The sequence below is a fragment of the Prionailurus viverrinus genome, chromosome C1 (genome assembly GCF_022837055.1).
Source record: "Prionailurus viverrinus isolate Anna chromosome C1, UM_Priviv_1.0, whole genome shotgun sequence".
NCBI classification, from domain to species: domain Eukaryota; kingdom Metazoa; phylum Chordata; class Mammalia; order Carnivora; family Felidae; genus Prionailurus; species Prionailurus viverrinus.
Genome location: NC_062568.1, coordinates 199,490,551 through 199,507,612, shown reverse-complemented (window position 1 = coordinate 199,507,612; position 17,062 = coordinate 199,490,551). Strand labels below are relative to the sequence as shown.

At 55.4% G+C, this 17,062-nt stretch overlaps 2 protein-coding genes across 5 annotated transcripts in view; both read right to left on the bottom strand.

Moving 5' to 3' along the window:
* Nucleotides 1-87: 87 nt before the first annotated feature.
* DDOST (dolichyl-diphosphooligosaccharide--protein glycosyltransferase non-catalytic subunit) lies at nt 88-7,739 on the bottom strand. The gene is made up of 11 exons (XM_047869546.1): nt 7,446-7,739; nt 7,126-7,236; nt 3,851-3,937; nt 2,950-3,053; nt 2,721-2,815; nt 2,345-2,438; nt 1,930-2,078; nt 1,416-1,563; nt 824-944; nt 610-716; nt 88-518 (listed from the first exon to the last, which is right to left on the bottom strand). The coding sequence occupies exons 1-11, from the start codon at nt 7,600-7,602 to the stop codon at nt 369-371; spliced, it is 1,323 nt and encodes a 440-aa protein (XP_047725502.1). The 5' UTR covers nt 7,603-7,739; the 3' UTR covers nt 88-368.
* Nucleotides 7,740-10,230: 2,491 nt separating this feature from the next.
* KIF17 (kinesin family member 17) overlaps nt 10,231-17,062 on the bottom strand; it is a 48,270-nt gene continuing 41,438 nt past the window's right edge. The window contains exons 13-16 of one of the 4 annotated variants that reach the window (XM_047869542.1): nt 16,318-16,576; nt 14,985-15,055; nt 11,729-11,846; nt 10,231-10,809 (exon numbers count right to left, since the gene is read on the bottom strand). In XM_047869542.1, the coding sequence (XP_047725498.1) occupies nt 10,631-10,809; nt 11,729-11,846; nt 14,985-15,055; nt 16,318-16,576 (627 nt within the window). In that variant the 3' untranslated portion in view covers nt 10,231-10,630. Of the gene's footprint in view, nt 10,810-11,353; nt 11,442-11,728; nt 11,847-14,984; nt 15,056-16,317; nt 16,577-17,062 lie in introns of those variants that run through there. The other 3 variants (XM_047869543.1, XR_007154582.1, XM_047869544.1) reach the window with 3 other exon arrangements.

Here is a 17,062-nt window from a genome sequence, read left to right as displayed (position 1 = left end):
GGCGACACTTAGAGGCCACTTACTATTTTGTGTCTCGTGGCTGAACAGCATCCCCACCACAGCAAAGCACACGGGAGCCACATCAAGTTGGAGGGCAAGGTTTCTTTTTATCTTAGAAATGAGAGTGACCACACATGGAAAATACCACTTAGCATTAGGTGGAAAAACTCAACATAAAAATCATCCCCCCACCCCCACCCCCTTGGTACTCAGTGCCTCGTCTCCCACTGAGGTGAGACTCTGCCACTGTCCCACAGCTTAAAAAAACAAACAAACAAACAAGTGAAACACACACACCACCATAAAGACAACCCGACCCTATGTAACCCCCATCTGCATGTTTTGAGGAGTCCCAGGGCTCGGCCGCCTCAGTCGGACTTCTCCTTCTCCTTCATGTGCAAGAAGACCGTGCTGAAGATAAAGAGCCCCAGCATCATGGAGAAGGCGCTGGCGTAATACGGGTAGGCCGAGGGGATGAAGCGCTCGTACTGCGTGTGTTGGAGCGGCCTCACCGACACCTGCAACACGACAGAGGGGACAGGCCCCGGCCACTCAGCAGCCCAGGCGAGGCCCACTCCGGCCGAAAAGGGGACCGTGACTTTGGCTCACCTGAGTGGAAGAGTGCAAGTGGGTGTAGCCTAGCCGGTTGTAATCCACTTTAAACTGGAACACTCCATACACATCGGGCAACTTGAACTGGACGCTGTATTTGCCACCTGTGGGGGGAGCCGAGACCACCAGAGGGGTGTCTCCGTCAGCCTCACAAGAGCGAGCACCGCGGGACTGTCATCCTGCTGGTGTCCCCCGTGAGAGCATTACTTGCCTTTCTTCTTCAAGAAGGTCCTCACGAAAGGATCGATGCGGACAAACTCTAGCTGGATGTCATCACCATCAAAGGGGACCCATCTGCCATTTGAGAGCTGCTCAATCACGATGCTGTACTCCTGAGACGACAGGCCGGTCGGCCGGGGGAGTCACCACCCTCGGAGCAGCACCGAGTCCCTCGTGGACCCGGCAGGAACCCCCGGGCGAGCCCCCGCTCCCCAGCCCGCTAACGCCCCTCTCCACCTCGGCCCTGGACCACCAACGTCTGCACCCAGACTGCCCCACTCGCGGACGGGCCGGGCACCGTCAGGGAGCCCTGCCGCCACCTTCGCTGCAGTCTCCAGCCCTCTCCCCCCAACCAGCAGAACGCAGCAGCAGAGCCCTCCCGCTTCTACACCTCCACGACAAACCCACACCTCTTCACGCCTCTTTAGACACTGGCTTGTGCACCGGGCCCTCTGCACCTACACTTTCTTAGGAGTAAAGATTATTTGTCCTTATTTAGGCCGCTAAATATTCAATAAACGCTTCTGAGCTAAAGCAACCTGGCCCAAACCACAGGGGTCCCTCCTGCTCCAAGATGCTCTTACCACTAGGTCGGTGACGGTGTAGGCGTTGGGTGGGGCGGTCTCACCCACCCGATGGTGGGACACGGGCCCCACACGGAGGACACCCTCCTCCTTGAACACCCAGCGGGAGAGGGCCACAGCTAGCTCGTAGTTGCCCGTCTGGGAATACCTGCAGAAGGGGCAAACAGGAGGCTAGGGGCCCAGAACCGACTTCTTTGCAGCAATGCCTGACCGTCACGATCCATGGAGACAAACTGCCTAAAACTAGCTTCTGCCTGGAGACCATACGTATCTAGGTATCCTGCTTCAAGGAACGGGGAAAAGAGGTCAGGTGGTGTTGCTGTGGGGTCACCTTCACAACAAACACACTCGCTGAAACATCTCCGGGTAAGCCGCTGCCATCTTGAAAAGTCTAGGGTACCAACACAGCAACGAAGTCTTCAACCCAAAGACACCTGGCCTCCGACGCTTCCAGCTGGAAGGCTCCTTCCTCCCCAGCACCAGACCACACGCCCCCGAGCCCGCCAGCACCCACCTCTGGGAGCCGGGCGCCGCCTTCTGCACCGCCGAGTTGAAGAAGGCATCGCTGAAGAAGTCCAGGGAGCCGCTGAAGACGACCCGGGCGTTGTTCCTGGCCTGGAGCCCAGCAATGAGCAGGGTGTTCTTCCCCACCGCGTGGGGGTACTGGGAACAACAGAGGGCTGTCATCCAGGAGAGCCCGGGGAAAGGACAGGCAGCTGGGCCTCTGGGGCAAGAGGCCAGCAGGCCGGACATCAACCTGAGGGCGGCACCGGAGGCCCCGGCGCCTCTGCCCCTTCCTGCTCCCAGCAACCTCTCCTTCACCAGCCTCCGCCCCGTGTGCTCTCCTCTTACTCCTGCTCGTCTTCACATAAAGGGCCTCGCCGCTGGGCCCGGGGCCCGGAGGCCTCAAGGCTGCAGCGGCCCCTCACCTGGGTGATAGGTTTATCCGGGAAGAAGGAGTAAGACGTGGAGGAGCCCGTCAGGATGTCCAACACCAAAGGATTGTCAGGATCGGCCACCATCCTACAGAAGGAAAGGAGAACACCCCACAGGGACCCTGAGAACTGAGCTCAAGGACCTGGGTCCCGAAGGGTCACTTCTTCACAGGGACGAGTCCTGCTTTCTCAGCAGTCGCACGCCTGCTACGCCGCTAGCTTTCCTCTTGCTGCAACAACGAAGTCTGACTCTGAGTGTCCTAAATTAATCTCTCCCCTCTCCTCCAGGGATAGAACCCCCTAAACCATCAAGGGTGGGTTAGTTTCCCATCCTCCCCAGGTTTCTAGCGCCCTGGGCCTGCTCACTCACCCAACACCTCGAAAGAGGACGGGGTTCAGAGATGATCTCCCAACAATGGTTGGGGCCTTCAGCAGGTTCTCGGGGTCAGCCACAATGAGCGTGTGCTGCGGCAACAGAGGGAGATGGGGGTCAGGAAAAGGCGCCTCCACGCCAGGGACTCCCTTCCTACTCCCTCTCGGTTTCCAGGCTGAGCCCTGGTGGAAGGGCCCCAAACCTGGAAGGTAACGGGCCCGATTACCTGGCCAAGGTCTGAGATGTCGTAGTTGTGATGGTCAATGACGGCTGTTTTCTCCTCGTCGAACTCGATCCCACACTCACTGCCCAGCTCTCGAAGAGGGTCACCTGCAAAGACCCAAGAAATGCCTGGTTTAACCCTTACAGGTGAGCCCTGGGCCAAGCAGTGTCGCTTCCCTGGCCTCCTGGTGACTCACCCTCTCCCAGTCACCCTTAGGCCCTGCCACTTCCCTAGGCCGTGCTCAGCCCCAACTGGACAGCTGGACAATAGCACGGTTTTCTGCCTCCAGGGGTCAGAACCTGAATCAGTAACACGGAGAACCACCTGGTCCTCTGCCCACAAATACACAAAACCCCCCCACTGAGGCAGAGTCATAACCTCAGGCAGACTTGACCTGAATGAGCCTGGCTTCACGGGACTTCTCCTCCTCATCACCCCAGTCTGTCAACACTGGGAAAAACAAAATGAGACTGGCCGGGTGCTGACACCAACCAAAGCTGCGGGATACACGTGCAGGCTCCAGAATACTGCTCTCTCCCTACTTCCACGTATGTTTGAAAATTTCCAAAATAGGGAACAGCAACAAAAAAACAATCTGTCAAATTACTCTGGGTTCTGCCCAAGTAGCCAGCCCCATCTTTTCTTTCTGTAAGGGAAGGCCCACCAACACAAACAAAAACAAAGGGAAAAAACCAAACTGGGAAAAAAACAGGGTTCCCAGCCCATAAAAGGCCCCACATCTCCCTGGTCCTGGTGACAGGAGGAGGTGAATGGCTCTGTACTTCCCTCGCTCCCTAACCAGGCCCACCCAGTGAACACCAATCTGGCAACTTCCATTTGTAAAGCTTGCCAAGCTTCCTGGAGAAACGCTGGAAAGCACCAGACCTTCGCAGGTCAGACTTACCAATGTCTGAGCTGGCAGCTACCAGGACACTGCCTCCACCGTCAATAAAGGTACTGATGGTCTCCACGTTGATGTTGCCTCCGAAATCTGAAAGCAGCACCAGACTCGGTGACCCAGGCGGCTCCTCTGACATTTGGGCGGGGGAGAGTGGCCCACAGACCAGCCACAGTCCATCCCAGAACAGCCCTCTGGAGGCCCAGAACGAGAGGGACATTTACCACAGATGCCCGTCTTCCCAAAGTGAAGATCCAACAGTAACAACTTGAATTCATAAACTTTTAACTTACAGAAGTATGGACGATATAGTCAAACACCTACCAATTATAGATGTCAAGTTACTTGCATACATTTCGAGTCACGTTCAAAATATGTTTAGAAGTGCTGCGTTTTCTCAGCTACATTTCATGATACAACTTCATTCAAACTCCTCACCTGCACCTTTCACGTGAGTATCTCTGTCTTCGCCAGAGTCACTTTGGGCTAACACAATTTTCCAGAGCCTATCAATCTCACTTCCGTCTCAACTGTCTGAGACAGAGCGCCCCTGGGTCTGAGGATGACACGGTCACAAGTACTCATTCGCCAACACACACGGTTTTTTCCTGTTAACCCTACAGATTTAGATCCATGAGAGACAGAACCAGTTTGTAGACTGCTTTTATTAAAGCGATCACCAAAAAGGCTCAACTTCCAACATTTGTACTTATGAGATGATCTTTGTTTTGTCAGTCAGTCCAGTCAGGTGACTATCACAAGCATCCAGAACTGGACCAAGAGTCTTCCCCAAAGTACACCCTGAGGTTCAACATAAAGTAATGGAGGGAATGCTCAGGAATTCATGTAGTGCATGCAGAGAAGGCAAAAAAGGGACAAAGGTGGGAGGGGGGAGCTATTATATAAAGGTCGGTCAGGGAAGACCTGGGCAAGTAGCATCTGAGGTGTGAGAGTGACCCAGGCAGCACGGGGGGCATTAAGGATGACAGGTACGAGTTCCCCAAGGCAGGTGAGCCTGTCCCAGCAAGGAGCCCAGTGTGGCCGAGCCGGAGTAGGGAGGGGGGAGCAAAAGCACACGTGGCCAGGCTGAAGCAGGAGGGGCAGCTCACGGGGCTTTACAGGCCCCGTGAGGTTGGCCATAAAGAGGAGCCGCTGGATCTACAGTTTTAAAGAACAATTCTGGCAGCTGGGTGGAGAATCGGGTACAGGGGACTAGGGTGGAAGCACAGCAGTGGATCAGAAGGCCACCGTGATAATCGGGGCAGTGAGGAACGGGGGGGGGGAGGGAGGGAAGAGAAAGGGAGGGGGGAAGGAGGGGCGAGGGAGGTGGGAGACAGGGTGGGCTGGCACTCCTGAAGGCACAGTCAGCACGGCCTGTGACAGGCCAGATATGGGGTGAGAGAGAGAGGGGTGCTAAGGACAACCCCAAGATCTCTGGCCCAAGCAACTGGAAGGATGGAAGGGCCATGTGCGGAGACTGGATACGGAAGTCTGTCCATTACACACCCATTAGGCAGTCGGAAATGAGTCCGTAATAGGACTTTGTGAAGATGCAACTGTGAGAAAGGCCCTCTTTTCTGAGAGGTAATTTTGAGAGAAAGACAAAAAAGCAACTTCCCTCACCTTCAGGCACAGACAGAACATCTTGTATCTGCGGACTTTACCTACATCCAGAAAGCCATCTATCCACCCACCCACAGAGAGGCCTACAGAGAGGCCAGGCAGAGTCTTAGACAATTTCAAAAGCAGCTCCTGGTGGAATACGGTAGACAGTGGTTCCCAACCAGGGGCAATTTTGCCCTGAAGGGCCATGTCTGGAGATGCTGCTAAGCATCTGACAGTGCACAAGACAGCCCCCTACTACAAAGAATTATCCAGTCCAAAATGTCAAGAAGTGCCACCGTTGAGAAATCCTTCTAAAGAGGAAAGAACCCAGACTGTAAGACAAAGATACCTGGGCTTGAATCTAGGCAATTCTGCCTTCCTGAGCTCATGTGCCCATCTATAAAATAGAACCCTGTTTTTTCAGGATCATTCTTCCGTGACCATCACTGCATGTGACTTGAGAGCCTCCTAATCCCCGAGCTGGTGAGGAACCCAGGGATACACGGAGAAGGACGCCAGAGTTCTCACACCCGAGAGGGCTAACAGAGATCACAGTACCACAGAAGGGCCCTCAGAGCCAGGGCCAAACTCTTACACCGAACCCCCCTGCCTCCACCAGCACGCGTAAGCCTGTGGGGCTTACCCTGATGTGGGGCAGGGCTTTAAACAACACTAAATCTCAGAGAGACTTCTCGCCTTTCCAACGATTTTCTAAGCTTGCTCCATCAAAGAGAATATCTTAGCTTGATACTGATCTTAACACTTCTTTAACATTTGCTAATTGCCTTTATAGTTCCTTCCACTGAAAGGTAAGGATCCTGGCTTTCCATTTTTAGTAGTGATATTGAGTTCACTACTAGCTTCCTTTTTAAGTGATGTTACAGTCTGTTGTTTTTTTCTTTTTTTAAGGGGTCAATCTAAAGAAAGCGTTAGGTAATTATTAACAGGTGATATGGAATACAGTAAAAATCAGGAAGGCGGTGCGGAAATGACTAAGATTTGAGAAACACTGTTTAGGCTCTCTGACCTTCCCAAAGCAAGAGCCTAGCTCAGCCTCTCCCCCACCTGTCTGACCCACAGCTTCCTTCCTTCTCCTGACATCCCCATCCATCTGAGCACAACTTGTAGGCTGTCACAGGAATACCGAAATATCTGTGGAACAGATATGCATTCTGTTCCACAACCAGCCCTCCACTAGGCCCTGCACATACCCAGCCAGCCTCAAATAGGGGGTTGGGCTAGATTATGGCTCATGTTCTTTTCCAACTCTGAAACTGAATCCTTCTGAATTCATAGAATCAACCATCAGGAGGCTTCTGTAGGCAAACTATATTAATAGCATGCCACTTCCCCTATCCACACAGGCCAACCCAGGCTGGGGGGGGGGCTCTCCATCTTTCTATCAGGCCTTTTATAGGGAAACCCCTTCCCAGAGTAGCAGGGCCTGCTGTTCCATGGTCTGTGCAACACTTGACCCCACAACCCTCAGCTGTGTCTTTAAGAAAGGATGTTCCCTCCTGGGCCCAGGTTAGAAGTGAACGTTTTCCTCCTCCCTGGCAGCAGCAGTGCCAGGGCTGGTGACCCATGCCATGACCCAGAAAATGCACAAGACCCAGAAGAAAGCGATCGATCGTGGGCCTTGAAGTCCAGTTCTGGGAGCGACGCGCAGCACTTACCTTCCACCGAAGGGGAGAAGATGATGAGATTGTCATAGAGGAACTCCCCGTACTTAATGAGGGACAGGCTGGGGTCATCTGCGGTCTTGAACGTGAGTTCAAAAGCCCTGTCTGGACGAGAAGAAAACAGGGCGCTGAGGCAGACGGCACGCCAGGGGAAACCACCACTGCAAGGGTCACGACCGCCCCCGCAAGCGAGAGGCCAGAGCTCGCAGCTCCCTCGTGGAAAACCAGTAGGAGGGAGGGTGGTCGCTGCCCTCGGGCTCGGGAGCCTTTCCAACCCGACTGCCCCCCACCGCCCCCTCGGGTCCCGGTCTCACCCTTCAGGCTTCGGAAGAAAAGCGAGTGCGTCTCCCGCAGGTTGAGGTTGTCCAGCAGCACTAAGGTGCGGGGACCGCTAGCGCAGACCGGGCCAAGCAAGGGCAGCAGCAGCAGCCACAGGAGAGACCAAGCGCGGGCCGCGGCGCCGGGCTCCATTTTGCGCTTCCTGCCGAGAACCCAGGCACCCGGGCACCGGAAGTGCCCCGTCTACGCTGCCCAATCGCAGTTCGTGGACTTAGAGTAACATCTGGAAACGATCCGGGTAGGCTGTGGCCGGGGGGTTCCGAGCCGCTGCTGCGCGGGAGAAGAGCGGGTTAGCACCACCGGAAGTGCCCCGGTTGGAGGCGGACTCTCTGAATCCTATTGGTGGAAGGGGCGTGAGGTTCCGCCCCCCCCAAAGGAAAAGGCTCAATCCTAGAAAGACAGCTCTGCGACCGTAGCCAATCAACAAGGCCGAGCGCCCTTAGGCTCCGCCCAGGCCGGACTCCCGCCGGGAGCCCAGATCCCGCCTCCTCATCAGGCGGTCTTGTCCCTTCCGGGACCTGGAGAGGTTGTGGCCATTTGGAACCACCTCCTCGGTGCTCCCTGGCCGTGTCCTCACTGGCCCAGGACAGACTCGGGACTAGAAACCAGGCCCCATCTCTATCTCCAGGGAGGAAAGGGTTGGAAAACTAAGATCAGGGCTAGGATACTTTGAATCTCCTGTCACTAATGGACCCAGCGGCCTGGGTACGGGCCTGACCTACCAGGCCTGGTGGCCCATGCTGGAGGCAGCTGGCGAACTGGCTTCCCGATGAAAACGCTGTAGCTGGGTTCATTTCTCAGCTCCGCCTCTCACTACCCCTGCTGCTGGGGCATTTCACTTCTCTCCGGGCTACTTTCCTAGGCTGGAAATAGAAATAATAGCGAGGCTCAGCCCTCCCACTTACCTGCGTGCCTTTGGAAAAGCTGAGCTCGTGGGAGCTCAGGGGCAGGTTTTGAAGCACTTCGTGCCGAGTGTGGCTCAGCCTCCCCTCAGTAATGCTAGCTTCTAAATTGATGGGGGGGGCACCTGGCTCACCTCAGCCCCACCACGGGTCTAAGTAAAAGCAGCTCCAAGGCTGGGTCCCGACCACAATCCTGGGGCAAATAGCGATGGTGGAGACAGAAGGCAGCTGTTCTTTTCTGACCTTTCACACTTGCCCACCCAAAAGAATGTGGGGGCAAAAGTCAGAACCTCCCTCCCTCCATCTCCTTAACTGAATCTACCTCCTCTCCATCTCCGCTGGTTCCACCGAGAGTTAAGTCTCACCCCCACCCTGGGCGTCCCAGCCCAGCCCTCCTACCCTTCTGCATACAATGCCACATCCGTTCACCTTGAACTCAGACCTGATGATGCCTGTAGGTGGCTTAGGAGTCCCACTGCTCAGGGTCACCCAGGGCTCCTCACGCTCAGGTGTCCACTGAAACTGAACTCAGCAACCTCCTTCTCCGGCTCTGCTCAGGACTATCCATGCGGTAAGTCTCCAACCTTTAACACACTCAGCTTCCCCACTCGCCTTTGCGCACACGGCAACCACTCCCACCCCGGCCATTCCCTTCTTAAGCCTCCCAGGATCTTCTGCGTCTTTTATGGTAGCTCCACCCTTCACAAGGACGCTTTTTCCCCCATAAAGCCCTGACCTTTCTTCCTCTCAATGGTGTACTGCAGCCTGCCTCTGGTTAAACTCATCTCCGGTTACCAGAGCACCTTCCACCCCAGCTTCTCCAGGGCACGAGCTCCTTCGCCCAGGCACGTGGTTTGTGGGACCCACCACACTAATTAATGCAAAATATGGAGGAGAACGAACGAGGGGGACTAACGCAGAGCACCTGCTATGTACCGGGAACATCACACGTGATCTCATTTAACCTTCACGATACCCCTGGGAGGCAGGTGTTCCCCCTCTCACAGGTGGGGCCCAGAGTGCAGTGAGGCCCATCTTCAACCCAAAGCCAAGACTCTTCCCTGAGATTGTGGGGCCCTCCCGCAGGGCAGGCCTGGGATACAGTGAGCAAAGGGAGGGGTGTATCCTCAGCCACTGGGGCGGCCTGGGTTCATTTCTGGCCATGTCAGGGCATCCGGTTCCAGCACAGCCCCCGAGGACTGTCAAAACGTGGCCTTCTTCTGGGTTTCGGCAAGACACCACCTCTGGTTTCCAAAACAAGGTCTCTGCTCTCCCGAGTCACGGATCCTCTGAGACTCTAATGACAGTTCGGATGCTCTCCCCCAGAAAAACGTGCTTGTAGTCATGAGTGCGGGGAGTTGCAGAAGCCCTGGAGCCCGTTTGTTTTAAAGGCATCAGGTAGTTAAGAAACCCTGCTCCAGGGGCACCTGGGTGGCTCAGTTGGTTAAGCGTCTGACCCTTGATTTTGGCTCAGGTCATGATCTCGCAGCTCGTGAGTTTGAGCCCCACGTCAGGCTCTGCACTGACAGTGTGGAGCCTGCTTGGGATCCTCTCTGCCTCTCCCCTGCTCACTCTCTCTCTCAAAAATAAATAAACTTAAAAAAAATTTTTTTAAAAAAAGAAAGAAACCCTGCTCCAGAGCGAGCTTCCCTGTGAAGGCCAGGCCACAGTGGCAGGAGGGGCCCCGGTGACACTGTCAGAGGGTCAGGGAAGGGGAGCTCATCGGTAAAAGGCAGTTTATTGGGGCAGCTTCATGCGGGGCAGCGTCCTCTAGGCCACAGACTGGCCGGGAGAGGGCAGCGTGGCACAGCTGCCCCAAGGACTCCCGTGCCCATGCTGCCCAGCTTCCCCCCAGGAAGGCAAGGGGAGGAGGCACCATCGTCCATCTCCAACACACTGTCCTTGATCCATGTGGAAGTGGCTCCCCACTCTGTCGGGGCTGCTGGTGAAAGCCTTGAGGTTTCTGAGCCCATCGAGGCACGGAGGAACACTGGCAGGCTGTGGCAGGTGGAACACTGGTGAGGCGTGGACAGCCCGAGCGCACCTCTGCGGGGTGGCCCAGCCTCCCAAGTGCTCATGGCCTGGGCAGAGGAGGCTCTCTGGGTAACAGGGAAGGGAAAGCTCTTCCCAGGGCAAGGGGCCCCCTGGGCTCCCGGACACCGTGGGGGCAGGTGGGAGGAGGCCTGGCTGGGGCTGCCCTGGGAGGGCCTGGCAGTCTCCGGGAAGCTCAAAGGCAGGGCAGCAGCAGGAGGCCAAGTTCACAGAGGCTCACTGCCGAAGCTGCTTTTGCTTTTCTTACGCTTGACCTTGGTGAAGGGGATGTCGAGGGACTCGAGGCGGAAGGGCCGGGGCTGGGGCATTTCGGGGGCCTGGGTGGGCACGATGGCCGTGGTGGTGTTGAGTGGGGAGCTGAGGCCGGGGGGAGAGCTGTGATGCGCTGTGGAGAAGGGAGCAGAGGAGCAGGTAAGTCGGGGCTACAGAGAGGGGGAGCCCTGCCCGCTCCACCCAGCCGGAGGCCTGGTCCCACAGCTGGGCCTCCGAAAGGCTCTGGACCAGGAGTGTGGAGTTTTAAAGGCTCAGACCGAGGCAGCCTGGGACTCGAGCCAGACAAGCCTGCGTTCAGAGCCCAACTTTGGGGAGCGACTTCTCCCAGAGCCTCAGTTTCCTCATCTGCAACATGGACACAATGCCGGGTCCTCAACTGATGTTCATTTGTCTCCTGTGCCATTTTCCCCTTCCTGTTCCTCAACTCTGCTGGATTCCACCTCTTCAGTAGTCTCAGTGCAGGACTGAGATTTGCTTTTCATTGATATTTTATTAGAAACTCTGTGGTCTTTGATTTTGGTTTTAGAAATGAAAGAACGAAGTGATTTGAGATTCTTGCTTTTAAAAGTGTTTCACCTTGGTGGCCCTGCCTGCCCCTTTGGCTCAATGGGAGAAAGCCACCACACCGGCATCTGCAGAAGCCAGTGAGCAGCTGAGCCAGACCCATGCGACACGTGCCAGGGCACCGAGCCGCGTGTCACGGGCCTGCTGGGCATCGGGGGAGGCACCAAACACGGCAGCAGTCTGCCGAGAGATGAAGGGGGACAGGAAGAGGGAGGCTGTGCGTTGAGCACGTACTACGTGCCAGGCCCGGGGCTGGGCTGCTTGCCCACCTCATTTCACCTAAGCCCCGAGAAGTAGGTATACCCAGCTCAGTGCACAGCTGAGGAAACTGAGGCTCAGAGATGGGAAGGGGTTTTTAACCCGGGCCTGACGCCACTCCACCCATCACGCGACTCCCAGTCGGCAGAGGACCAGGAAGGGCTCTCTCGGGGAGCGGCTGGAGGACAGGAGGTGGGCAGGGCACTCACCGAGGCTCTTCATGAGATCCGTGCTGAGGATCTGGCTGGCTCGCTTGGACCGGAAGTAGTTACTGGCAATGTTTTCACTGTCGCTGCGACTGAGCATCAGCTTGTAGCGGTCTTCCTCCTGCCGAGATTCCAGATCCTCGTGGGTCAAGACCCCTTGTTTGTATAGTTCTTACCTCTGCAGGCCCGGGGGGCTGGGGGCTGCCCTGAGCCTCACTGCCCACACTCCTGGGGTGGGGTCCAGGCAGCTCAGGCCAGGAGGGCCACAGCTCCAGCCAGAGCTACCCGACCCCCCCTTCCTTGGTATGGGAAGTGCCTTGTTCTCCGTCAGGGGCAAGGGCAATGCCATAGCCCCAACCCGTCTCGGCACATTCACAGAACAGGTGATACAGTACTCAGCCCATGGTCCCAACCTCTTATCATCAAGGACTGTGATTTGTCACCACTATAGTGGACTTGTTTTCCTCAGCCTGAATCTCTTCCTTCAGGGACTACCCTTCTCCCCTTTGGCATGGTCCTGCTGAGGCGATCATTCATAGCGCCCTAATACCACCGCTCCCTCTCGTCCACCCCCTTGCCGCACAACTGGGCATGTGACCCAGACTGAACCAGTCACAGAAATACATCTTCCAGGGGCGCCTGGGTGGCTCATTCGGTCAAGCGTCCGACTTCGGCTCAGGTCATGATCTCACAGTTCGTGGGTTCGAGCCCCACATCGGGCTCTGTGCTGACAGCTCAGAGCCTGGAGCCTGCTTCAGATTCTGCATCTCCCTCTCTTTCTGCCCCTCCCCCTGCTCACACTCTGTCTCTCTCTCTCTCTCTCTCTCAAAAATGAAATAAACATTGGGGCGCCTGGGTGGCTCAGTCAGTTAAGCATCTGACTTCAGCTCAGGTCGTGATCTCATGGTTCGTGGGTTCAAGCCCCACGTCGGGCTCTGTGCTGACAGTGGGGAGCCTGCTTGGATTCTCTGCCTCCCTCTCTTTCTGCCCCTCCCCCACTAGTGTGTGTGTGCTCTCTCTCTCTCTCTCAAAAGTAAGTAAACATTAAAAATACTTTTTTGGGGGGTGCCTGGGTGGCTCAGTCGGTTGAGTGTCCGACTTCGGCTCAGGTCATGATCTTACAGTTCATGAGTTCGAGCCCCGTGTCAGGCTCTGTGCTGACAGCTCAGAGCCTGGAGCCTGCTTTGGATTCTGTGTCTCCCTCTCTCTCTGCTCCTCCCCTGCTCACATGCTTTCTCTCTCTCTCAAAAATAAATAAATATTTTTTAAAAAGTTTTTTTAATAAATTTTTTTTTTCCTGGACATAGTCATTGGTCTAAGAGCAGGCCCCTCACCCAGGCCGACTGATCAGAATCTTCCCACAAGTGTTGGTTAAGATGTGGTAAGAGACTGGGTCTCTTCCTCTTGGATCACCAATCGCCAGTGGCCACCTTTCCTGCCACGTAGCCAAAGCCTGCCTGAGTCTGAAGCTAACATAACGAGGGAAGCAGAACCAAGAGGTGGAGAAACACACAGAAAAGTGTGGTGCTTCACAGGGAAGTTTTCTGACCTCTGCTTTGAGGAGGTACATTTCTGTTGTCATACAAAACGTGGGAGATATGAGAATAAAGTGACTTTAGAATCCCAATTACTGTTTCATAAATCCCTGAGGGCCCTTTGGTCCAAAGACACCAGCAAGGGTCCAGGGAACCAGAATGTACTGCCTGGCCTCTGGGGTTGAAGACAAAGCTTCTGTCCTTCACCAGCAGGAGGGGCTGCCTCCTACTTTCCCTTTGGCCATAAGGGCCTTTGAATGAGGGCCAGGGGCGGTGCAGGGTCTGGGCGCCAGAATTACATAGAAAGGATCCAGGCTCAGACTCCTGCGTAGGTCCTTTTTTTTTTTTTTTTTTTTTTTAAACACTGCAGCACTTTTTCCCCACACAGTGACATGTTGCTGGGGCCTAATGTTCTCCACATGACAGTAGAAAACTAAAATTTGTCATCTCTTAAAGAATTGAGAATTGTGTACAAAAACATAAATTAAAAGCATGAATAGGGGCGCCTGGGTGGCGCAGTCGGTTGAGCGTCCGACTTCAGCCAGGTCACGATCTCGCACTCCGTGAGTTCGAGCCCTGCGTCAGGCTCTGGGCTGATGGCTCGGAGCCTGGAGCCTGTTTCCGATTCTGTGTCTCCCTCTCTCTCTGCCCCTCCCCCGTTCATGCTTTGTCTCTCTCTGTCCCAAAAATAAATAAACGTTGAAAAAAAAAAAGCATGAATAAATCTACAGTTGTGAATGCAAACCATTTTCCAACGCAAGGCAATTAACAACCCTTGGTGTTCTGCCAGGAAAACATCAGATAAGAAAGGAAAGTGGGTCCTAAGGCTCAGACCTTCCCAAACCCTGTCAGACCAGCAAGACAGAAATGACCACTGGTCCAGGACTCCTGCCAGCCTCTAGCGAAATCCTGGGACAGGCAGCTCTCAACACATTAATACCCTGCACGGATCAAGAACTTCATGGTAGGGGTGCCCGGGTGGCTAAGTTGGTTGAGTGTCCGACTTCGGCTCAGGTCATGATCTCACCGTTCGAGCCCCTTGTCAGGATCTGTGCTGACAGTTTGGAGCCTGGAGCTGCTTTGGATTCTGTGTCTCCCTCTCTCTCAAAATTAAATAAACTTTGAAAAAAAATTAAAAGAGAAAAAAGAACCTCATGGTCTAGGGGCACCTGGGTGGTTCAGTCGGTTGAGCGTCCGACTTCGGCTCAGGTCATGATCTCACAGCTCACAGGTTCAAGCCCCACGTCAGGCTCTGTGCTGACAGCTCACTCAGAGCCTGGAGCCTGCTTCAGAGGCTGTGTCTCCGTCTCTCTGTGCCCCTCCCCCGCTCATGCTCTGTTTTTGTCTGTCTGTCTGTCTGTCTCTCTCTCCCAAAAATAAACATTTTAAAAAAAAAGGAAAAAGAAATTCATGGACTCGCCGATTCTCAAACCAGTGGATTTCTCTTCCATAAGCAGTTTCTCCACCTCGGCCACAAAGTGACTGAGATGCATGTACCAAGGGTTTAAATCAAAGATATGTACGTGGTACTGAACATATACCAATGGAACAGTTAACCTGGACACAAGGTCAAGATCAGCAACAAGTTCTACAATCCAGTGATGATACCAGATCCAAGGACCGAAGAAGCAGCCCAGTGCCCTATAGTAACGCTCACCCACTGCACGGTGGGGACGAAGCCCCGCCAGCTCCCCACGCCTCGCCCCCTCTCACAGAGGCCTTACCATGCCTGCTTCACCGTTGTCTGCGGCAGAGGTTTTGCGGACAACCTTGTTCTGTGGCCCTGTTGGAACTGCTATGAGAAACAAAAGCCCAAGTCACTGCTGCCTGGTCTGAGTGCCAGAGGGACAGGGTGGGTGGCAACAGGTCCCCGAGCTGGCAGGTCAGGCCTGGCTCAGGCCCGGGACCAGGGGGGTACAATTCCCAGCCCGAACCAAGGGATGACTTTGGGAAACAGACAATGGGAGGGCTCAGATGTCAAAGCAGCCACTCCCCTGCTTCTAACAGCACAGCAGGCTGGTGGGGGCAGGGGGAACCCCGGGAAGTGGAGCTGGCTGGCCTTCGGGCAGGGGTAGCGTCAGTGCCATCCATAAACATCAGGGATGCGGGACCTAAACGAACATTCTCTTGACGGCGGGGGAGGCCCGCTGGGGGCCCCAGGGGACATAAGACGCTACTGCTCCCTAAGTGCTCCCAGACTCATCGGAGGTGGAGGGGCCTTCCAGACCACCAGCCCCTCCTTTGTGAAGATCAGGGACCAAGGCCCAGAGACAAACAGTGACCTTCATAAAGTCCCACAGGAAGTCAGTGGCAAAAGCACAAGGTGAGCCAGGCCTGGAACTCTGAACGGCCCGGTCCTATCCCCGGTCCTACAACTCCCTGCTCTGCCTGGGACTCTGGCTAAGTCGCTCACTCTGAGATTCCATCTCCCGAAATGTAAAATCTTTGTCCTCCATGGGGTTGCTGGGGGATAATGCTGGGGGACAATCATGACAGTGGTAGAATGTACCACGGGGGCACCTGGGTGGCTCAGTCGGTTAAGCCTCCGACTCCAGCTCAGGTCATGATCTCACAGTCCGTGAGTTCGAGCCCCGTGTCGGGCTCTGTGCTGACAGTGTGGAGCCTGGAGCCCACTTCCAGTTCTGTATCTCTCCCTCTCTCTGCCCCTCCCCTGCTCACATTCTTTCTCTCTCTCTCTCTCAAAAATAAATAAACATTTTTAAAAAAATGTACGGTGCACTTGGCACGTGCCGGGCATGGCGCTAAGGGTTTTATGGGCATTAACGCGTGTTAAGCCACCCAGCAATGTCTACGGAAGGTGCGGTCACTAATCCCCATTTCACAGACGAGGACACTGAGTCCCAAAGGGGTCACACGGGGCGTGGTGAAACCCGAATTCCAACCCACACGGCTTCTCCCTCAGGCCCCCCATCGCTTTGGAGCCCGGAGCCCCGGGCCTGCTGCGCCCACAGCCAGCAGGGCGGGAGCCCGGGCTCCGGGTCAGCCTGCAGGAGGGCAAACCGTGGGGAGGAGCGAGGGGATGGCCAAGCGCCTGACCTACTGGGAGGCTGGTTTTTACGATGATGGGCTCAGGGATCTTCCAGAAGCCGTTGTCCTCATCCCAGCAGGACTCGCGCCGGATCTTCTCCAGGTTGCTGTAGTTGCAGTCACGGCGGATGAGAGGCTGCACCTGCTCCAGGAGCTGCTGGAGGAGCATGGAGTCCCGCTCCTGCCGGCGGATGGTGGCCAGGTAATCGATCTTTTCCAGCTCGAACTCCGACTGCAGGTCCTTGATTTCCACCTCCGCTGCCCGAAGCTGAAAGCAGGGGGTGACGATCTTGAGCAGGGAAGACACAAGCCCTTTTATCCACCCTCGGCACCCACTGCCCGAGCCTTCAGCCGGCCATCCGTCCTCTGTTCGCCGATCCGCTCATCCACCCGCGCCCGCCTCCCGTCTGTCCACCAGCACTAAACGAGCACCTACTGTGTCCACAGCCCTTAAGAAAACAGGAAAAGAACTTGCTCCTTAGCCCCACCCCCCCATGCCAGCCCTCGGAGACGACCCCACACAAACACATTTTATCTAGGAGCCTCTTAGAAGGCTCCACACATAACACTGCGGGGTCACCACTTCTTAAAAAGTCTCAGAGACTTGTGTAAGTCCTTTTCCTAAGGGGAGCAGAGCCGTAAACTCTCAGACTCAGTGCTCACAGTCAAGTTATGACGTGACAGACAATGGCTTAAGAGTCAGACCCATCCTGATTTGACCATGGATTCTAGACTTTTGTGATCTGCCCTGGTC